The 23949-nt window shown below is 39.6% G+C and overlaps 1 protein-coding gene across 2 annotated transcripts in view; it reads left to right on the top strand.

Moving 5' to 3' along the window:
• Positions 1–23949, top strand: part of DPYS (dihydropyrimidinase) — a 78293-nt gene that overhangs the window by 24813 nt on the left and 29531 nt on the right. For both annotated transcript variants that reach the window (XM_055314108.1, XM_055314107.1), the window contains 3 exons: positions 5509–5665; positions 6885–7026; positions 9119–9261. In XM_055314108.1, coding sequence (XP_055170083.1) covers positions 5509–5665; positions 6885–7026; positions 9119–9261 — 442 coding nt within the window. The remainder of the gene's footprint in view (positions 1–5508; positions 5666–6884; positions 7027–9118; positions 9262–23949) is intronic.

Genomic DNA, 23949 nt, shown 5'->3' with positions numbered 1-23949 from the left:
TCCTTGTCTTCCTAAAATCTACCCAAATTTCTAGTCAGCCATGGTCCCTCCTTCCTTCTCCAAGCAGCTGTGGGTCTTGCCCATGTTTCATATATCTTTACCAGGGTCTTGATGTGAACCAAGAAGAAAGAGATGGAAATGTTCGCTAGGCCCAGCAACTTTAAGTTGAAGCCTGAGGTTTCCCTTTGTTCATACCTTGATGTTTTCTTTTAGCACTTGTGGGGAAAAACACAACAAAACAAAACAAAAAGCAGGGTAGAGGAAAGAAAATAAAAACTTCATGTGCAAGCCATTGAAATCGGAGTTGCTTCTGACAGTTTGCAAGGAATTTAAATTTCATGCTTATTTCTAGTCTTAGTTCATCTAAATTGAGTAACTAGAACTAGGTTAGTGCTTATCCTTCATGTGAAAAGCCTCTTTTGCAAAAATGAGGTAAGGGAACCAGAAGGCTGTCCCTAGAACACTATCCTTTTTTCTTCTGGAAGCAAAATCTGCCTCCCTTGCTCCATACCCCACGTGTAAAGTTGGACAAACCAGCTATATTTGTGTCACATATAGAAGTTCCCATCTGCCCAGCCCCAGACCGCATTCACTCACCAGTCATGTCTTTGTCCAAATAGTGTATGTGTCGACATGTGTCATTGGCTTTAGTGACACTTTTTTATTTTGGTTTGAGTAGCTTTGGTTATATATGTTCCTTTTCTCTGCATATTGGCATCTGGAATTATTAATGACCTTTCAAAAAATGTATCACTTACCTCTCCCTCCTCTTCCACTAGTACTTGTATGCACATGGATTCGCTGTTTTTCTGGTACTTTATTTAGATTGGTGGTGACTCCTCTCAGAACTTACTTGATGCTCTATTTGGTGTACATCTGTTATAATTTGTCTCACAACTATGACTGAAATGTTTAATGCTTTTTTTTAGGTTCTAGTTTAACTTGTCTTAATGATGTTCAGCTCTATTTCATATCCATATTCCTGTCTTTAAGGTATAAATAGGACTCTCATCTGAACTTATTAAGAAAATGTTTTCTTTGTACTTCTCACACACAAAGAAAACCAAATCATTAGACACCAAACATATATTAGGCACTATGCTCTAGGCATTGGATTTGCAGAGGTGATTAAGTTAATTTTGATCCTCAAGTAACCTAGAGTGAACTGAGCTATAGTGTGGTTGGGTATTTTTGTTTGTTTGATATGATTTGGTTTTGGTTTTCCGTACTGTGGAAAGCTTTACTTTCCAGGCTTACTGCTGCAAAATAGAAACTTCTGTTACAGAGAGGTTTTAGATGTCTTATTTTACAGTTTATTAAACTCTGCCTCCCTCCTCCCTCACCATGTCCCTCTTATGTTTTAAAAGATGGGGAGAAAGGTCCATAGAGGGGTCCCTCTCTCTATGTGTGGTTGTGTTGACCATTATTTGTTAGAGCTGAACGAGAGTAAGTCAAATTTTGTTATCCCCAGCATGATGAACTGATGCTTAGTAACCACTGCTGTTCCTAAGAAAGGATCAACAACGCAGCTGAGTCAAGGTGGATCTGAATCTTAGACTTTCTTTTTCTGTATGTGAACATCTGAACACTCCCTTGTCCTTTAAATTTAGAACAAGCTGATTTACTTTATGTCTAATTGCAAAGCAGTTGAAAACTGGACATTTTAAAACATTTTTTAAAATGAATTGCGTAACCATAAAGAAAGTAACTTTTATGGATCGTGTTTGCTGCTGTAACAAAGTACCATAGACTGAGCAGTTTAAACAACAGAAATGAATTTTCTTAAAGTATCAGAGAACCAAAGACCAAACTGTTGGCAGAGTTTGTTCTTTCTGAGGGTAGTGAAGGAAGGATGTATTCCAGACCTCTCTCCTTGGTTTGTAGATGACTATCTTCTCCCTGTGTCATCACCTTGTCCTCCCCCTGTATGTGTGTGCTTCTAAACTTCCTCTTCTTAGAAGGGCTCCACTCATATTTGATTAGGGCTTACCCTAATGACCTCATTTTAACTTAATTACCTTTATAAAGGACCCTCCAAATACAGTCACTGAGAAACTGTGGGTTAGAACTTTAACATTTGAATTTTGGCAAGGGACATAATTCAGCCCATAACATGAAGTGAACCCAGAGTCTCAAGATGCTAGGTACTTTCATATGCACTAATTATTTGATTCTCATAAAATTGCCACTCTAGAGAGACACTGTGACCCCACCTCATAGATGACTCATCTTGCAATGTCACTAACTGAAAAGTAGCAAAATCAGGATTTGAATTTGAATCTATGTGATCTCTATTTTGCTGCTTCTCTGTATTTTCCTTCTTACTCATTTCCTTTCTTTGTAAATGTAATATATTGAACCAAAACAGAGCCCAGGAAGGCTCTACTCTATCTTTCTAGCTAAGAAAAATTGTTTTTATAGATGTGTTTGGCTTTTTGTTGGTAGCCAATGCTTCCACCCCTGGGTACTCATGCCACCTTCTCTGCATTTTTCAACCTTTTATAACAGATCTTGGGAGTTGATCAAGTGCAACATGCAAATCTAGACAAGGTGTGAACATCTGCTCTATCACTTTCATCTAATAAATGGGTCAGAGGGAGTTTAGATGGCTTTGACGTGTTTCATTACTTGGCAATCTTCAGAATCTCTCAGAGGGAGAACTCCCCTAAGTGAGAGATAGCATCGTAAGTGCAGAGTCTTTTTTTGGTTCGGGGCCAAACAATGGAGAATGAAGGAGAGAACCTGTATGGGTAGACAGGATACAATGTGAACCTTGCTGAGACAGTAGGTAGAGGTTAATGATGGAGATGTTCTATCTCCTGAGAGTTGTTGAAACCATCTTGTCTCAAATGTAATCAGGTGAGTACCAGACTAGGACAGATATAGCACTTTTCATTACCAACCCGCTAAGCGTAGTAAATGAAACCAGTAAGTGAAATTGGAAAATTGCTCAGCCACATCCACAAATGGCTTGTGGTTGAATAAAACGTTTAAAAATACATATTCTTTACCAAGAAATTAAGAATGAAGCTTTTCCTAGTACCATAATGTGTATGTATAATATGATATCAAAATACTAGGGTTCTAATTCTACTGTACCACTTACTACCTATGTGACTTGGGCAAATGAGTTAGTGTCATTGGGTGTCAGTTTCTTTATCTGTCAAACCAGCATGAGGGATGCCATGAAGGTCAAATGAGATACATGACCTTCAAACTATATTTGCAAACTATAGAGCACTATATGTATGTTGGATATTTTTATTATTACTTTATTTTTGGCCCAAATCTAATAAAGACCGCAATTTTGCTGAATTATCCCGTCTGATTCTCCAGTTTATGGCTTACCTAGGCCTCTTGTTTTCCTTCTGTTTTTTACTTCTTGAATACTATCTATTTTTTGAAAATATCTTAGAACCATTGTGAAATAGGAGGAAGAGTAGTAAGGAATTTTTACCCTTTATTTAAAAATTTTAAAGTATATTTATAGATGCTTAATGGGGAGACAGTTGAAAACAGCCCAATTAATGAAGAGTTTGTTGTATAGACCAAAATTGTGGCCTGTCACATTTTAAAGGTGCTGATGCCTTCCAAGGAGATTACATGTCATCTTGTTTCAAAATGGTCCTGGCAGACTCATGGTAGATGCTGACGCTTTTAATTTTTCTGAGAGCTATTAAAATTGTAGAACTTTGGAACTGTATTCCCATCTCACCTTGATGGGCCAAATGATTGAATAGAGCACGTGATAGGAATCTTTCCTGTATGATGAAGCACCGTGGAAAATCCTGAGTTGGCAGCTTGTAAGGTGATTACAGATCAAGTCTCTGAGTTTTTCATCATCTGCGCATCTGTATGTTCTCTTGGGATAGGAAGGCCTCTTCATACCCACAAATCAGGCATCCGGTTCATCCTATTATCTCTCCAAGAAATAGTATGTTACCTCTTAGTTCACATTAAAAAGGATTGCTTCTTGTCCTATACACCAGAAGAGATACTAATGGTATTTCCTTCTTTCTGGAAGAAGTAAGAAACAAGGGAGATGGGACTTAGTGTGGAAAAAAAGAGAGAAAGAGAGAGAGAGAGAAATGGAAGTGAGGGATCTTAGCAGTATCTATGTTCTTAGGAGGTAACTTTTATTTTCCATAATACTTTATTGACCATAATACTTGGTTACTCAATAAGCAGGGTTTGGTAGGCTTCAGTAAGCCTTATTTCATGATTTGCAAGAGGAAAGTGGCTGGTTTGGAGAAGAAATGATCTGTGAGAGAGTGCTATATTCCAGTTGAATATGACATAGGCAGCTAGTGGCCATCTGCTGTTAGCACCCTCTATTGAAATGAGTTAATTTCAATTCTCTATCAGGATTTTCACTGAAATCCACTGTCTGATGGGCCAGAGCAAGCTAGTTTGATGTGCCAGTATCTCTTTACCCTGTGTACACCTCTAGGACTGCTTGGGCATGATCAGCTTGATGCCAGTGTATCTATTATTCCAACAAATGCTAATCAGAGATAGGATTTTGATTTTAAATTCAAATTCACTATGCACTATTAGCTTTTCTAACATTGTGTGCTCTTGATGGCCTCATTTGCATGATTTTTAAAATGCATTTTTAGCTAGAACTTTATTATCTGAGTGTTCTTTTATTTAACATAAGTTTTTGGAGGAGTTTTTTTTTTTCTTTCTTAAGGGTGTGAAGAGATTTCTTAATCTCTTTGCAACAGAGATATACCATGGTTGAACTCCATATGACCACGTGATAATCGTTATTAGGATAGTATTGCATAGAAGTTAGAACCACTGAAGTAAAAAATGCCTGGATTCAGACCCTACTTCCTCAACTCCATCTATGTTATGTTGAGTGCATATAGTGAACCTGTACAGAAGTTATTTAACCCCATCATCTTTACCCTCTCATCTTTTAATGGAGATAATAATATCATTTGCCTGGTAGGGTTTTTGAGATAACTTCATTAGAACAGCGCATATATCAGCCAGCATTGTCTAGATTATGCTGCAGTAACAGATAAATCTAAAATATCAATGGTTTACAACAGAGATTTATTTCATTCCTACTCATGTCCATCGTGGGTTGGCTCTATCTCGGTTCCATATTCTCTTCATCCTGAGACACAACTGAAGAAGAAGCCTGTGATAGTCTAAGGACAGAAGGAAAACATTGTGGCTTTAACAGCTTTTGCTTAGAAGCAGCACATGTTACTTCCATTCATATTTAATTTGTCAAAGTAAGCCATATGGTCAAGCCTCGTATCAGTTCGTGGGTATAGTCATCTACCGCAACATGCAATGCACATTGACTGAAACATAATAAGTGCTTAATAAGCAGTAATTTAAATTTTTAAGTCCTGCTCACAAAAGGTAAATTAATAGTTTGAGATTCCTATCATCTTTTGCTAGCATAGAGAAGACTAATATTTATGTGTTTGTCAGATGGTTCTCTTAAGAGCAAATGAAGGGACTGAGTGCTTCCTTTGAAATTTCCAGGGAAAGTGGTCTATGGAGAACCCATAGCAGCAAGTCTCGGCACAGATGGCACTCACTACTGGCATAAAGAGTGGCACCACGCAGCCCACCATGTTATGGGCCCACCCCTGAGACCAGACCCTTCAACACCGGACTTTCTCATGAATCTATTGGCTAAGTAATAATTTAGCAGATGATTGTGAAGTGTTTTGCCAAAATAAGGTATTCTATGAGTCTCATGTTTGAGCATAGAACATCTTGTCCTACTATCTGACCTTTCATTGACCTCCACTGTTCTGTTCTTGAGGTAATAAATAGGCTATGGGGAGGTCCTCAACTGAGACCAAAAAAGCAGTGGCTTAATTATGATATGGTGTCAAAATAACCCCCACACTCAGAGAAATCAGATAATGTTTACTGAAATTTTACTCTCTTCTAATTTTTCCTCACCTTTTCTATCATTTATTGCCTAGAACCAGGTCTCTTGATTATGCTTTGTTCTTATCATCTCCATATTCTTGAATATTCCTCTGTGCTGATATAACCCAAGAAACAGATGTGCCTGTATACATACAACAGGTTTTGATCTAGGGAAGAGACACTGTAAGGATGAAAGGCAAAATCCTGCCCTCAGGTAGGTTATCCCCAGGAAAAGCCATCCAAACTATTTTCAGAGATGCTACTTTCTGGGAAGTTATGATTACTTTTCTTGAGAAATACATCATTCCTGGACATCCCAACACTCCCCATTGAAATACCACACCCAAGTTAACAAAGAGATTTTCACAACAAAAGTTCAAGAGTTCATTTACCCTTTTCTTTCAGCCTCCTTCATTCTTCACATGTCTACATCTCTGAGATTATTCACCAGTCAAAACAGGATATCTGTTGTTGGTGACATGAACATCCTCAGTCAGTGTCACATCTCTGCTCATCACAACATTGCCATTTGAACAGGAGCTGCCTCTGTTCATGTGGATCACTGAGCTTCATCTTTGTGTAGTGCTCTACTCACAAAGAATTTTCATTTACATTATTGCCAGTGATCCTAAAATAATTATCATTGAGTACATAACATCATCAACTTCTAGATAAGACTGAGCATTGGACAAACTCATAATCACAGAACCATCCAGTGATGGAGCCTAGATCTAGTTTTTCTGACCTGAGCATGATCCTGCATCGCACTTCTTACAATAATATTATTTTCCAAGGTGCTTCCTAAAATAGAGATGGGCATGGGTGAAATATGTACTTGAGAAATCCACTCATTATCCATTACAGTTTTCTGACATTCAATTGAGAGGAGCATCAGGAGGACAGGAAAAGTTCTGGTAGTTTCCTCCTGACATCTTTTATTTACTCATCCCACACTCTCATGTGTTCTTCTTTGTCAGTGGTGATCTAACCACAACAGGAACTGACCACTGCACTTTCAACACCTGCCAGAAAGCTCTTGGAAAAGATGATTTCACTAAGATTCCCAATGGGGTGAACGGTGTTGAGGACCGGATGTCAGTAATATGGGAAAAAGGCGTGGTGAGTTTCACAGGATCTAGTTTGTTTTGATGAACAGTTTAGCCAGGATCTGTCTCATTTCAGGACCAGAGTACCACAAACCTTCATAGAAAAGCTTTTTGACTATTTTTATTAGAGACTGGGAATGCAACACCATGACCATTGCCACCGCATTCCCCAGGATAATAATAAGAAATCATTTTCAACTCTGCCTAATTTAGTTTAGAAGATGCATTGCATCATTATGCAGACATTAGGAGGTAAATTTAGATTGGGTTCCAAGAGGAATACTCTCTAAGTCTATGAAACGTTATAGCCCTTCTACTTCATTTCTTGTGTCTTTTTAATTCCCAGTTGGAATGATTAAAAATACGTGAAGGATTTTTATTATGTTCATATCTCCTTTTCATTGAAATTTTTGTAGATGTCCCCTTTTTGAGGACCTTTGAACATCATATTTTTGAAACTGCTATACCAAGTCACATAAATAATAATAATCCAAAGTCTAGCAAAAGAGATTTTTTTAAATGTCCATGATTTAAAAATTTCTCCCTGAGCATGGAGTAGAATCAAGGGGCTAAATATTCATGTGTTAACCTGTCCATCCACTTGACATGTGCAGTTGCATGGATCAGTGGGGTGAATTGCCTGGTCAGACCTGGGGCCACCATTTTCATGCCATTCTCACCCATTTCTCAGAAACCCTCCCTTAGATGACATGTTACTTCTCTTACACTTCAGAATCCCCTCCACATACCATTCCTTCTAACTCTAATCATTTACAAGTTCTTGCCATTTGGATTTCTAACATGTCTTCTTATTTCCATGCTCATATTTACTACTCTAGTTTGAGTCCTGTCTTTTGTTTGGATCACTGCAGTAGTCTCACAGCTGGTGCCCCTGCTGCCAGTTTCTCACTTGCTACAGCCTATGCTATACTCTAGTACTAGTGCTGCCTTCCAAAAACAAAGGACAATCCATGCTACTTTCTTCTTTAAAACCCTTTATTATTCTCTATTATTTACAGGATGATATTTGAACAATTAATTTACATGTAAGGATCTTCAAAACATCTCTCTCTATATAGCCCTATCTTTTGCTAAACATCCTTTCAGCCCTTTTTACCTCTACCCTAACCCTAATCATTCCCAAATTACTCTTCTTCTCTTTATCTTTGCTTAGATTTTCTTGCTAAAAGTTCAACCTTTTTCTCTGAACTTGTGCTATTAAAAAATGAGTATGTTCATTACAGCAAACTTTTGTAATATACCAAGTGTAGAAATGACTTTAAAGTCATTGAATATTTCTTAATAATGTACAGGAAACTGCTATTTTATGAACGATTCAGATGGTTTACTCATAGGAATATTACTCTCAGGATGTAGTTTTTAATTATTTTGTGAGACATGGACACACTGATGATTAAATAAACCTTAAGGATGTTCCTGACCATATAAATGTACATAGGGATAATCTCCCAACATTTAAAAAAAAAACATATTGTTTCAGAGAGACCACATTTATCCCAAGTTTGCCCATATGAAAATATCTTGTAATAAACTGTCCGAGATTACTGGTTCATGTACAGTTTGATAGCCACAAAATTTAATCTCTTGAGTTGATTTTTCCTCTTTCTAAAAGTGTTGCCATCTAATTTAAAGGTCTATCTTATTTTAACTCTATAATATTCTGCCTATTATCTACATGATCATCTCATAAATCCTAGGTCTGCAGTAAGTATGCCAGATCATAAATGTAGTAGGTGGTAGTCAACTCTAAACAAAAATTGAAAATCCTCTTGCCAACATTCAGCTGTTGTCTGTGTGATTCTGGGAAGGATGGGGAAAATTAGTGAGAGGTGGCAGTTAAGCCTAGGTTTTTAAAAAGTTATCTTCAAGCTTCCATTTATTACATCATCCCCATCATTATAAGGATAGTTTAAGACTTACAAGCATCCACAGATGTGTTTGGCTCCACAATACAAGAAATTAGATGCAGTTCTGTTTGGTTCTAAGAGATACGAGTTTTGCACTTTTATTGATAGGAGATTTTTTAATGACCAAGTATATAGTCATTAAAACAAATGCATTTTCTTTCCTGAATTGTTGTACAGCATAGTGGTAAAATGGACGAAAACCGGTTTGTGGCAGTTACCAGCACAAATGCAGCTAAAGTCTTTAATCTCTATCCAAGAAAGGGAAGAATAGCAGTGGGATCTGATGCAGATATTGTGATTTGGGACCCAAAAGCCACAAGGTAAGTCTGAGTTCTTATGTTCCTTAGCTTCTCCATGGAGAAAAAGCACTAACTTTCAAATAAATTATTTATTGGCCTCCACCAGACACTTCTTATTAGTTGATTTATTTAGCCTATTTTTGAGCCTGTGCACAAGATAAGAGTCCTGATGTACAAATGTTCCTTTGTTTTTCTTGGCACAGAGGATGCAAAAGTTGTGTTGCTTTACGGTTTCCTTGAGATGCATTTGTGTGTAAAACCCATATGAATTTACCACTTTAGCAGTAAGCTTGGCAGACACCTGAGTTCACAAGGAGGAAAGGTATAGAGCAATGAAGAAAATAGGAGACTTACTTTGAAAAGGGCTGACTTGAAAACTCAAAATAATTACAGCCTTTTTAAAGCTTTCAGATAGAAAAATTCCAGCACAAAGAATGTCACTTTGAGTTGGCCAAATTTTCCAGTTGAGTTCATCTTGAGCTTATCATTCCCAGTAGACTCCAGCTTTTTTGTTTCTGATTTCCATAATTCTATGTTAATATTGCAGATTTGGCAATTTCCACCAACTCAGGAAAGCATTCAATAGAAGTTGAAGCTCTGGTAATTTCTCCTTCTAAAATATTAGCACAGACAACACCTGCATCCCAATTTGTGTCTTCCATAACCTTTGCATTTGTACTGAAGAAAGTCCCACATACCTTAATGTTGTCTGTGTGTGTGAGCACACGTGTAGACAGGGATACATAAGACCTTCCACTTCTACTGAATTGGAATTATACTAAACAATATAAACTCTATAGTTTCTTGGAGGTGTTATTGTCACAAAGGCCCAACCTCCACTGAAATGCTCCTAGGCTACCTCTAGGGAACTGAAGACTGAAAAGCACTAGAGCTACCGTCCATTGCTATGAGCTTAAAAATAAGCCCTAGATATTCCCATAGAAAATGCTTATCTTTTGTAGTTTAACACTTCCTGGGCATTCATTGTCCCATCCCAGGCACCAGTTCACGTTGTGGACAGTCCATAGTCACTCCCAGCAGCCCTCCATGAACACGTACCAGCTTGATGCTGGCTTGAGGTCAGGCAACACAGTACATGGTGATATGAACATCTTATTTACATAAATGTCCTCTAAGATAGCAATAAGGGACAACTCAGGGTCTTTGTTATTTATTTTTTTTAATTTTTTATTTATTTATGATAGTCACAGAGAGAGAGAGAGAGAGAGAGAGAGAGAGAGAGAGAGGCAGAGACACAGGCAGAGGGAGAAGCAGGCTCCATGCACCGGGAATCCGATGTGGGATTTGATCCCGGGTCTCCAGGATCGTGCCCCGGGCCAAAGGCAGGCGCCAAGCCGCTGTGCCACCCAGGGATCCCAGGGTCTTTGTTATGATGTTAATGAGGAACTATTGCTCATGGAAGGACTAAATATCTGATTGTCAAACCATGGAGGCCTCTCTCCCTGAAAAGGAAATGAAGACAAATAGAACCAAATTCGGGGCAGCTTCTCTACTAAACTAGAAAAATTGTGCTTGGGAAGGCGAAGGAAAAAAAAATTACTTGGATTTGGATTAGTTTGTGGATGAATTGAACATGCTATGTTTAGAGAGTTCCTGATATTTTAAATATCACTCTACTTATGCTGTTGCGCACCCAGCAGGGGCCTGCCCAGCATCATTTCTGCTGTGATTCAAACAATTTAGGCTGCTGCAAGTACTGGGACAGATAGATCTTTTGAAATAATTTGTGGCTTAAGGAGATGATGATTCTTAATCAGAAAACCTCAGAAATTTCAAAAGGGAGAAAACATGCAGAAGAAATATTCATGAAAAATGGTGTTTTTGGAGCATTGCATCTGGGAGAGTCCTGATAATTATTAGCAATCATTTGCATTTATACCATTCTCAGTGTTTTAAAAACTGCTTTGATTTCTGAAACATGACTTATCAAGGAGGTCCACTTACAGTGATGGGAAGACCAAAGCACAATGGCATCTGTGATCGGTTGATACGAGATCCGTTGATCCGGTGTTTCTGACTTTGCAAACTTTTATGTTTTTCATGAGATTTGGTACCATGCTATCTCCTGATACCAAAGCAAAGCACTTTATACTGTCCTTGCTTGGGCATGTTCTGTTTCTTCTTTCATTCAAATGGGCCAGGCACAAAAAGACTCTTTGGATTTGATTCTATTCTCTGTTACTCCTTTTCAAAGATGAGGGAGAAATGAAAATAGTCAATTGAGTGATCCAGCCTTGTTCCTAATAGCGTGAAGAGCCATGGGAGGTCATTCCCTGTGTTCTTCTTTTTAACCCTACGCCTGGCATCTGCAGCAACATTCACCTGAAGCTGTTTTCATTTGTGGGGGTGACATCAGCTCAGGGGTAAAGCATTGTCTTCCAAAGACAGCTGGACAAAGAGAAATGACCCGAACCTAGGGGTGTGAATAATTCACTTACTTTATTTCCACATATATTGTTGCTTGGGGAATATTTATAGGCTGTGATTATTTCTCTTTGAGTCATGTTTTTAGACGATATAAATTTAGAGCACTTTCGCACAAGTTCGAGTTGCTGATTTCTGTAACATTGTTTTGCCCTTCCTTTCCTATTCAGTTTTTGCAGAAGAGCACATAGTGATCCAGATGTTTACTTCTTATTTTTTCAGAGCTATCTATTACCTGCCTCGTGTCCCTCATTTCTAATCTAAGAATAATCTAAGGTCAAACTAAAAAGTTTCTGTACTTTTAAGTTTCTATCTGTCTTTCTCTGATCAATTCTCTAGTATTTCTTAAATGATACTTGTCCTTCACTTTATAGCAATCATGATAGCAGATAATTAAATATTTGCATTTTCATATATGTGACTTTGGGGATAAAGATACGCATTGACGTTTAATTTTTAGCACTATGTCTTCTTTACCTACTTCTGCTTATTGTGTCTGCCTTGCTTTGAGGGCTAAATGAAGACAGCACAGCCTGAGTACCTGCTATGTCGGTTCTGGGTCCCAGCTCCATCCATGCTCAGCTGGGGACCCAGGCAGGTCACTTAGGCTGAGTAGCCCCTCTCTCATATGTAAAGTGAGATTATTCATAATTGTTATGAATACTTCCTATTTTCTAGTAGGGCTGGTGTCATTCTTTGTTAGCCATCTTCATTTTTAGGTATCCTCAGCTGTTTGCCTGAGGTATCCAGGGAGGCTGATGAGCCAGAGGCTTCTATGTTTCTGACCCTCAGAATCTTTAAAAAAATGAGACCTCTGTTTTTCTTTTCTTTTCTACTGTCCTTTTGAAAAATGGAGAAATATTCTCTTTACTTGGCAGAATATATTGAGAGGATCTAGCCCCCTTTGGATTTCTGTGACTTCTTCTGCATCTCGCTTCTTCAACCCTTTAAGAATTTTCTCTACACCACCCTCAGGATGTTTTGCACTATCATGATTCATCCTTTTCAATGTGAAAATTGCAGAATGTGGGAAACAGGAGAGAAGGGGCAGTTGGAGAGGAGACTTCATAGAATAATGAATCTGGAAGAATATTTGAATAAGAAGAAAATGTGTTTATTATGCTTCTTATCAAAAGAGAAAATTTTGTGGAAACCGTCTGCAAATTCCTTATCTAGGTCGATCATAGCTCCAGCTTTCTTTATTCTTGGCCTGGTTGTTATGAGAAAGTTGCTGGCTGTTCCTGACCAAAATTTATGCTGATGACCTCAGTGAGGACCTTTCTGAAGCACGACAATATTTTTAGCTTTCTCCAGCTGCCCATCCACCCAGAGCCTCCTGCTGGCCTTCGCCACTGCGTCGCTGCTGTGGGAGTCTGCCTCTACCCACCTTGCACACGTCTGCTGGCTGCCACACACCCGCTTCCAGCACCAGACCACTGTCTTTACTCACTGACTTCCTCTCTCGTTAACGTTCTTGAAGTTGAATCCGGTTTTTAAAATAGACCTATTATTTCAAAATACTTGTAGATTTACTCAAAGATTGCAAAGACAGTACAGAGCTCCCCTATATGCCACACTCAGTTTTTATTATTATTCCTGTGGTAGATTTGTTGTTATTAATAAACCAATATTGAAATGTTACTATTAACTAGAGTCCAACTTTATTGAGATTTCCTTAGGTTTTTTATTTTATTTTATTTTATTTTATTTTATTTTATTTTATTTTATTTTATTTTATTTTATTTTATTTTATTGATTTTAGAGAAAGGGAGAGAGATTGTAAGCACCCACAGCAGGGAGGAGCAGAGGGGAAGAGAGAAGAAGGGGGAGAGAATCTTTGGCAGACTTTGCGAAGAGCATAGAGCTAGACCCAGGGGCTCGATCTCACGACCCTGAGATCATGATCTGAGCTGAAACCAAGAGTCAGTGGCTTACCCGGCTAAGCCACCCAGGCACCCCAAGGTTTCCTTAGCGTTTACTAATATTCTCTTTCCTGTTCAGAATCCCATCCAGGGCACCACATGGCATTCAGTCATCATGTTTCTCTAGGCTCCAGTGGTCTGTGAATTTCTCTTTCTTCGTTTCTGATGACCTTGAAAGTTTTGAGGAGTACTAGTCAGGCATGTTGGTAGAATGTCTCTCTGTTATGATTTTTCTGATATTTTCCTCATTATTATCCTGGGGTTATGGATTTAAGGAGGAAGACCATAGAGGTAGTGCCATTTTCATCCCATCCTTCCAAAGATCTATGCTATCAACACGACTTATCACTGCCGATGATGACCTGGATCAGCTGGCTGAGGTAGAGCTTATCAGCTTTCTTCACTGTACAGTGCACTCATTTTCTCCTTTTCCAGATTATACTTTTTAGAAAGAAGCCACTGTGTAAAGCCCACACTTAGGGAGTGGGGAATTATGCCCTAGGTCTATGTTTTAATTGATTCTACATCTTCAGGGCCTGGCCCAGTTCAGCACAGCATAGAAGCACAATGAATGTTGAATGGGTGAGCAAGAAGGACCCTCCACAGTACATGTAGGAGTCATGTGACTAAGAAATGTCAGCAAGCACATTATATGCTTAAAGTTGCTGAGAGCAAATCTTAAATAGTCTCACCACAAAAAAAGAAATGGTGATTTTGTGACATGATGGCTTTATGGTAATGATTTTGCACTATGTAAATCTATCAAATCACCTTAAATTTCCCCTATTTGTCAATTATATCTTAATGAGGCTGGTGAAAAATAAAGAAATGGCATGACAGAAAATTGGAAATACTATATTCAGTAGCAGTTACAGAGAGAGGAAAAGTAAGAAGCCTAGCATCTCCTCACCTTATGCTTTTAACTTATTACAAGTTGTCAATAAATGATTTTTGAAAGAATGAATCAAGATGAATATAAGTCGAAAGGATTTTCCAAAGAGAGAAGGAAGAACTGCTCCTCTGCTCTTATTTTCTTTGTGTTTTCTTAAATTTTGAGATTGGGGAAGAATGAGCTTGTTAAGCAGCTCTTATAGAGAAGAAAAGGAAGCAAATAGAATTGCCTTCCTGTGAACCTTCCTTCAAGTGGTTACTCAGCATGGGAGCACCGAGGTGAACACTGTGTGAGAGCCAGGCCTCACCTTTAGGAAGCTGACAGGAAGCAGGAGAGGAGAGGAGATATAATGGCAAATACAAATATAATATCAGTCTTAGGAGGAATGTGTTAAGAATAGCCATGAGAGGCAGGAGCAAGATGCCACCAAAGTTCAAAGAAGATCATTCTCACCTTAGCACTGTCATTGGCGTAGGACCACATTGGAGGGGAGAGTAAATGGGGCTTCTGGCTCTGAGTGTCAAGGCTAAAATATGAAGGCAAGATAAACCAAGGGTCTGGGTGGGAAAGAACCGAGGCCAGGGATTACATGAGAGAACAGGTTCAGGCTGTGGAAGGAAGCGGGATGGTGAGAACGTCATGGGCTGCCTCTCTATAATTTTACTTTTGTTTATTGTGGACAGAGGCAATTTTAAACAGAGCTCATCTAGCGGAAAAAACATCGTTTGATCAGATGAACGTATCTATAGGATGTTTTTTTTTAATGACTTTTATTTTACCTACCTGGTTTTGATATATAGCTGAAGGTTGGTGATGTGAGGGCTTTCCATCTGACCACACCGTTAGAGGTTGTCCAAAATTTTCCTTTGAAATTTCCCAAAAGGTTTTAGCAAAACAATTGCTCAATTGACTAGTTAGTATCTCAAATGAGAGCAACATGCATTTCACCGCAGACCCTGAAGGGGGCGCCCACAGCCCACACTGAGACCCAACCGGGCGATTTGAGGTACTGATTATGCAAGCAAAAGCCAGCCTCTGGAGAATGGATGTGTTTGCTAATAATTTTTGGCTTCATGGTACATAGATGTTTCCCTCTTTTTCTAAATTCTAATTATTTATTAATGGCATGTAGAAGTAAGTATGCTTGCAACACAATCTGTTACCTTAAAAATGGGCTGCATTATGGTTACTGAGGGCGACTAGAGCCAAGAAAAAGCAGTGCAGCCATGCCTTTTTTTTTTTTTTTTAAACCTGTGAAAAGCTGGATGATTCCAGGATGAGAAATCTGACATGTGGGATGGATGGTGAGAGAGAATTGGGAGTGGGAGTCTGTAGAGAAGGCTTGGACAACCTAATGAAAGATTACCTAAGATGTTACCAGCCTGTAAAAAGTTCCTGCAAAAATCGACTGCAGTAGCTCTTCTGTGTCATTGCACAATAAAAACAAACTGCATTTGGTGCATATGGAGCACCTTTTCCAGAAGTAAAAAGAATCTGCTGTATTCAGCTTGATGGCTCATTGAGCTAGTGTCTATTGGTTGTGACAGAGATATGTGCCCTAAAGCTTCACTACTTGGGTCAAAGATTCAAATTTAAGGACACATTCCTTATCTAAATGTTTGGCTCATTTCTGTAGAACATTTTGGGACTCAAGAGTCAAGGGGACGAAATCAAGAGTAGCATTTTCATGTGGTATCAGGAGAGAATCTTGTGGCATCACGTAGTCAAGAAGGAGACTTGTCAAATTAGCCAACTTGTTAAAAATCATTTTGAAGAGGATGGCATGTAAGTTATTTGCAAGCTCATAGCAGCAGCAGTAACTCACGTTCTGGCAATTTAAGACTATCCTATGAGCCTCGGTTCTTCGGTATTCATTAAATAGCACTTAGTTACTATGGCAACTGTCCCCTTTCAGTATTTATGAGCTACAGGATATCTCACAGAATCTCAAGCACATGAGCACATAGCTAAACACATTGTGTGCACTGGGACATTTAATGAAGACTTTTAGCTAGACCATATTCTGCAAAGCAGGCATATTTTGCTCACAGCTATTTTCATTTATTATTTTTTAATTCAATTATAGCAGGCTTTGACCTTGAACATACCATTCTTAAAGGCATTGTGCCGTCTCTCCTGCTTAATTTCCTTCCCTTTCTCATCGAAAATAGATATAAATGAATTTTACTTTATACTCAGTGAAGAGTAATGACTTGTCGCCTAGGAAAGTGCCCCTTTGGATTCTGGAGGGGGCCTTGTGCATGTAAGGAAGGAGAGGAAGAATGACGGTTTCATCCTTGGGTGATGGGGGTTGTGAGTATGGGAGCCAGGAAGAGATAAGGGATAAAGTGCCCTTAGGCAAATAGTGATGGCTTCTTATTATAGCTATATCATCAGGGACTGTTTCACAGAAGCTTCAGGCATTTTGTTGTGGGTATCATTTGACTAATTTGTACACTACACTCTCCCTCTTCCTCAAAAGAAGCATGTGCACGCACACATACTAGCTCACACGCAGCAACTGCATTTCTGCTTATAGAAGTCAGGTCTGCCTGGAGACTCTGCTTTTAATGCCTGTTTCTACTGTTTATAACTCTTTCCCTGGTTCCCAAACCCACACAGTAGCAGCGAATATGTGTAGGATTGAAAGGGTGGGAGGCCCAGGCCTTGTACCAGGTACGCAGGTAGAAATGACAGTTGATACTGTGATTTTTCACTGTGTTGTCTCGCATACTTTTGGGGAGGCCACATGGTGTCAGATTAAGGTTGTCCAAGCCATGCTTTGCACAAAGACAGGGGCACCCTTCGTAGAGTAGTGGACATAGATGTTTACAGTAATTATGACCATTTTCCTGGCAGATGATCGCAAAGTATCCTGAGGAATAAGTGTCTTTTGCTTATCCACACAAAATCCTGCCCATCTTCCTGGTTCCTGGGGGCAGGAGCAGAAACGCAGTGTAAAGCAAAAGGCTTTGAGGTTTAATTCCTTTTACTAACTAGATGTGACCTTGGGAATGTTACTCAGTTTTTCTGAATTTCGGTTTCTTCATTTGTAAAATAGGGATGATGATGGTGATGGTATTTATTTCATAGCATGGTCATGAATAGTTAAGATAGTAGAATGAAAAAAATTAAAAACAAAATAACTAAAATGGCCTAGTACAGAATTAATGTTCAGCAGTGCTTGGCATACAGTAGGTGCTCAGTTAGTAGTAGTAGGTGGTCAGTGGCAGTACTAGTCAATTTATTGAATAAGTGAGACCTCTTATTAACTATAGTTCTAATTCAAAAGTCCTTGCAATAATGATTTAATTCAGACATGACTAAAAGATACTAGAATTATATTTCATACAGAAGTTACACCTCTTGCACACATCCAATTTTCACCAAGAATTACTAAAGTCAAGAAGTTTGGATGGATTCTTCTGGCTGAGATGACTTGATTAAAGGAGGACTCATAAGTGCCTCCAGGGCTGACTCCTTTGAAAAATTGTTTGCTGGGAAACTGTTCCAACAAAACCCCTAGGATTTATTTTGTGGCCTTCAGAAGACATTTGCTTTAAAAAAAGTTTCTGCCTGCCCATGAATTTGCTGATTACATATGGGTAAAGTTTTAACCACTATTTATTCCAACTTGTTTATTTAAATATGTTCTTATTCAACTGAACCTTTCAAGTGAGCTAGAAAATGATTTCCAGAAACTTCACTACTAATAGTGGCATTTTTTTTTAATTATAAAAAAAAAAAACAGCTTAGGAACAGATCACAGTAACCCATTCTATCATTGATCATTTGCCTTTGCCAGAGTAAGCACAGTTTATTTTAAGCATTAGGATTTGGACAAAAAAATAAGCACCAAAGGGGAGGTGGTTGTGTAAAAGGCATAGGCTTTTCTAACCAAGTGACTATTAGATGTTTCTTTCTACACGACATATATTATATATTTTGTGTGTTTTAGGCATTTGCCTATCTTAATTACAACTGCAGCCCTAGGTCTCAAAACAATGCCAAAACATCACTCATAGAAGCTCAGTAGTTATTTGTTGAGTGAATAAACCAGATGCTAATGGTCTTGGGCCAATGAAAAAATGTGTGCTTTAAAAATTTTAGATGGGCTTTGTTTATCTGTTCCTTGAACTGGTTTAATATCGGTTTTACATTTCTTCCCTTTGAGTTAAAGAAAAAAAAAATTCTTGGCACTCCTGCTTTCTCCTTCCCCAAAACAGTGCCTGGCAAAGATGCATTCCAGAGTCAGTGGCCAGTAGCATTGCCAGAACTGGCCAGGACTGTGGCTTAAGCCAGGTTGGATCCTTTAGTGGGTCAAACAATTCTGGTTTTTGTCCAGATTCACTCTTAATTCTGGCCACTTATCTTAAAAACATGGGGACCTTGGTTATGAAGAAAACAAGACAGTGAAAATGGATCAAAAGAAATTTAATATCAGTACCTGGAAAGAATCCCAGGGTCCTTATATTCTTAAAGCACAGCAAAGAGCCATGTTTTTTTTTACAAAGGCCTTTGTGGAAAGCATCTTATGGGAAGAAGATCACAATGGAAGTCTTTTTGGAGGCAGTGAGTGATGTGGGGAAGGGCAGTCTTTTCTAATGGCCTGAAAACAATTCCAAAAAACTTAATTGAAACGGATCTACCTTTTCCTTTTAAAACACAGCTTCTCAAAGTATGGTCCCTGGACCAGCAACATCCATATCCTTTGGGAATTTATTAAAAATGCAAATTCTCAGGAACTACCCCAAACCTGCTGCCCCAGAAACTCTGTGGGTAGAACCCAGCCATCTGTGTTTTAACAAGTACTACAGGAGATTCTGATGAATACCCAAGTTTGAGACCGACTGGTTCTCATAGAATTAGGGAAGACTTTGGGATTCATAAAGTCCAGTTAATTCCCTAAACAGAGTTCTATATGGCCTTGCTTGATTACTACTAGTTTTAAGGAAGTTACTACCTAACCAAACGGTTCAATCCTCTCTGGTATGGCTATAATTGTTATGATGTTCTTCCTTTGATTGCATTAAAAGTTACCTCCTGGGGCAAGATGGCGGAAGAGCAAGGTCCCCAAATCACCTGTCCCCACCAAATTACCTAGATAACCTTCAAACCATCCTGAAAATCTACGAATTCGGCCTGAGATGTAAAGAGAGACCAGCTGGAACGCTACAGTGAGAAAAGTTCGCGCTTCTATCAAGGTAGGAAGATGGGGAAAAAGAAATAAAGAAACAAAAGGCCTCCGAGGGGGAGGGGCCCGCGAGGAGCCGGGCTGAGGCCGGGGCGAGGGTCCCCAGGACAGGAGAGCCCCGTCCCGGAGGAGCAGGAGCTGCACCAACCTTCCCGGGGGAAAGGGGCTCGCAGGGAGTTGGAGCAGGACCCAGGAGGGCGGGGAGGCCCTCGGGCTCCCGGGGACACTAACAGACACCTGCGCCCCGGGGAGTGCGCCGAGCTCCCTAAGGGCTGCAGCGCGCACGGCGGGGCCGGAGCAGCTCGGAGGGGCTCGGGCGGCGGCTCCGCGGAGGGGGCTGCGGGGCGGGAGCGCGAATCCAACAGCGCAGGCCCCGGAGCACAGGGCGCCGGGACACAGCCCAGGATCCGGCCTCCCCCTGGGACAGGCAGAGGCCGAGAGGGCCCAGGACAGCAAGGACGCTCCTGCCCCGAGCTGAGCAGATCAGCGGCCCCGCCCCGGAGCCTCCAGGCCCTGCAGACGGAGAACCGAGAGCCCCGAGCCCCGTAGTTCCTGCGGAGGCTGAATCCAGGCTTCCAGAGTTGCCAGAGCAACTGCGGCTGTTCCACCTGGGGCCCCACGGGGTAAACAACCCCCGCTGAGCCCTGCAGCAGGCAGGGGCAGAGCAGCTCCCCCAAGTGCTAACACCTGAGAATCAGCACAGCAGGCCCCTCCCCCAGAAGACCAGCTGGACGGACCAGTGATACTCCCCCGTGTTCCAGTACAACTTGTTTCTGGCCACTCTGCACTGAGCAAAATGACTAGAAGGAAAACCTCAACTCAAAAGAAAGAATCAGAAACAGCCCTCTCTCCCACAGGGTTACAAAATCTGGATTACACTTCAATGTCAGAAAGCCAATTCAGAAGCACTATTCTACAGCTACTGGTGGCTCTAGAAAAAAGCATTAAGGACTCACGAGACTTCATGACTGCAGAATTTAGATCCAATCAGGCAGAAGTTAAAAATCAATTGAATGAGATGCAATCCAAACTAGAAGTCCTAACAACGAGGGTTAACGAGGTGGAAGAACGAGTGAGTGACATAGAAGACAAGTTAATGGCAAAGAGGGAAACTGAGGAAAAAAGAGACAATCAATTAAGGGACCATGAAGACAGATTAAGGCAAATAAATGACAGTCTAAGGAAGAAAAACCTACGTTTAATTGGGGTTCCCGAGGGCGCCGAAAGGGCCAGAGGGCCAGAATATGTATTTGAACAAATCCTAGCTGAAAACTTTCCCAATCTGGGAAGGGAAACAGGCATTCAGATCCAGGAAATAGAGAGATCCCCCCCTAAAATCAATAAAAAACGTTCAACACCTCGACATCTAATAGTGAAGCTTGCAAATTCCAAAGATAAAGAGAAGATCCTTAAAGCAGCAAGAGACAAGAAGTCCCTGACTTTCATGGGGAGGAATATTAGGGTAACAGCAGACCTCTCCACAGAGACGTGGCAGGCCAGAAAGGGCTGGCAGGATATATTCAGGGTCCTAAATGAGAAGAACATGCAACCAAGAATACTCTATCCAGCAAGGCTCTCATTCAAAATGGAAGGAGAGATAAAGAGCTTCCAAGACAGGCAGGAACTGAAAGAATATGTGACCTCCAAACCAGCTCTGCAAGAAATTTTAAGGGGGACTCTTAAAACTCCCCTTTAAGAAGAAGTTCAGTGGAACAATCCACAAAAACAAGGACTAAATAGATACCATGATGACACTAAACTCATATCTGTCAATAGTAACTCTGAACGTGAATGGACTTAATGACCCCATCAAAAGGCGCAGGGTTTCAGACTGGATAAAAAAGCAGGACCCATCTATTTGCTGTTTACAAGAGACTCATTTTAGACAGAAGGACACCTACAACCTGAAAATAAAAGGTTGGAGAACCATTTACCATTCAAATAGTTCTCAAAATATACCCTAAAAACTATAGAACACTTCTGAAAGAAATTGAGGAAGACACAAAGAGATGGAAAAATATTCCATGCTCATGGATTGGCAGAATTAATATTGTGAAAATGTCAATGTTACCCAGGGCAATTTACACGTATAATGCAATCCCTATCAAAATACCATGGACTTTCTTCAGAGACTTAGAACAAATTATTTTAAGATTTGTGTGGAATCAGAAAAGACCCCAAACAGCCAGGGGAATTTTAAAAAAGAAAACCATATCTGGGGGCATCACAATGCCAGATTTCAGGTTGTACTACAAAGCTGTGTTCATCAAGACAGTGTGGTACTGGCACAAAAACAGACACATAGATCAATGGAACAGAACAGAGAACCCAGAAGTGGACCCTGAACTTTATGGTCAACTAATATACGATAAAGGAGGAAAGACTATCCACTGGAAGAACGACAGTCTTTTCAATAAATGGTGCTGGGAAAATTGGACAGCCACATGCAGAAGAATGAAACGAGACCACTCTCTTGCACCATACACAAAGATAAACTCAAAATAGATGAAAGATCTAAATGTGAGACAAGATTCCATCAAAATCCCAGAGGAGAACTCAGGCAACACCCTTTTTGAACTTGGCCACAGTAACCGGAGAAGGACAAACAGTGTATGTTCTCATTCATTTGGGGAATATGAATAATAGTGAAAGGGAATATAAAGGAAGGGAGAAGAAATGTGTGAGAAATATCAGAAAGGGAGACAGAACATAAAGACTTCTAACTCTGGGAAATGAACTAGGGGTGGTGGAGGGGGAGGAGGGCGGGGGTGGGGGTGAATGGGTGACGGGCACTGAGGGGTACACTTGACTGGATGAGCACTGGGTGTTATTCTGTATGTTGGTAAATTGAACACCAATAAAAATTAATTTATAAAATTAAAAAAAAAAATAAAAGTTACCTCCTTCTAGGCCCTAAAACGTTTGCTTTTGGAGCTATGCATAATGTATCTGATTAAGACAGATTCATTCATTCCTTCCTTCACTCAAATACTTGAAGAAATTCATTGGGCCCCCAATAAGTATGCCAGCCCCAAGTAAGTATTGTCAGCTCCCTCAGTAGCTCCTTAGGTCCATGATTCGCAGAGTCCCAATGTCCTGACAATGCTCTGTTCACCTTTTCTTGACACACACTTGTCTGTGTCCTATAAAGATGCGAGTCCCAGAACTGGACATGATTCTGCCTATAATACCACCAGAGCAGGAACATGTGAGGCTTTTATATTGAATTAGTTTTATATTGTTTTATATTGAATGTAGAACTTTGCATTTCTTGTATTACATTTTTTTAGGATGCACCTTATGAAATTGCCATTTGCAGGTTAAAAACAGTGAAATGTAAGCGACTGCATGAAGTTCCAGTATCTTATCACATTTGTTCAGTCAGTAATTTAAAAACTAGCATTTGGTCTTCCTCTCTGATGTTTATGTTAAAATGACTTAGGATTATACTAAATGACTGCCATTCTATATTACACTCTTTAAGTCCACTTGAGCAGAGAGTAATTTATAATGTTCATAATTTTTAGAAGATGCAATATTTAATATAAATAGAAAGTGAAAAAAATAATGCCCTTGCATATTCACCCCCAACAACTACCTTGGATCTTGGATGTGATGTTTATTACTCCTATTTGTGTTTCTTTCTATTTGTACTATATAGAGATGCAGTCCCAGGCCATTGTGTGTATGTACATAGATGTAATTTTGTATATTTTTAGCTTTATATGAATTATCTAGTACTACATGTATAATTATGTGGCTTTCTCAGTACTGTCTTTCTGGGACTTATTCATGTTGAAATGCATAGGTTGTTTCAGTCACTTTCACTGCTATATAGTATTCTGTTTTGTGAATATAGCAAATTTGATTCTATATCATTTTGCTTGGGGTCATTTAGGACATTTCCAGTCTCTCACTATTTCCGACACTGTGTACATCCTTGTATACATGTGTGAGAGCTTCTCTAGCACATTCATCTAGCCCCTGATTTCTTTGACATCAAATGCTGTCAAATTTTGTCAACAGAAGCATATAAAATTGCTTGATTTTTGAAACTAAATGCCGAACTCTCCATTTGTCCCCATTACATTTTATCTTGTTCCACCTTCATTTATTTAGTTATTAAAAACCATATATTGGGCCCCTGCTATGGTCCAGAGACCACAGGAGGCAACTTACATTCCAGGTATTAGCTCTCATTGCCAGAGAGATCTCGTCACCCTTACCATATATAAATGGAGGTTAAGGAATATACA

The sequence above is a fragment of the Nyctereutes procyonoides genome, unplaced genomic scaffold (genome assembly GCF_905146905.1).
Source record: "Nyctereutes procyonoides isolate TBG_1078 unplaced genomic scaffold, NYPRO_anot_genome, whole genome shotgun sequence".
NCBI lineage: Eukaryota > Metazoa > Chordata > Mammalia > Carnivora > Canidae > Nyctereutes > Nyctereutes procyonoides.
The sequence above is the reverse complement of the archived record's forward strand: the minus strand, read 5'-3'. Positions and strand labels throughout refer to the sequence as shown.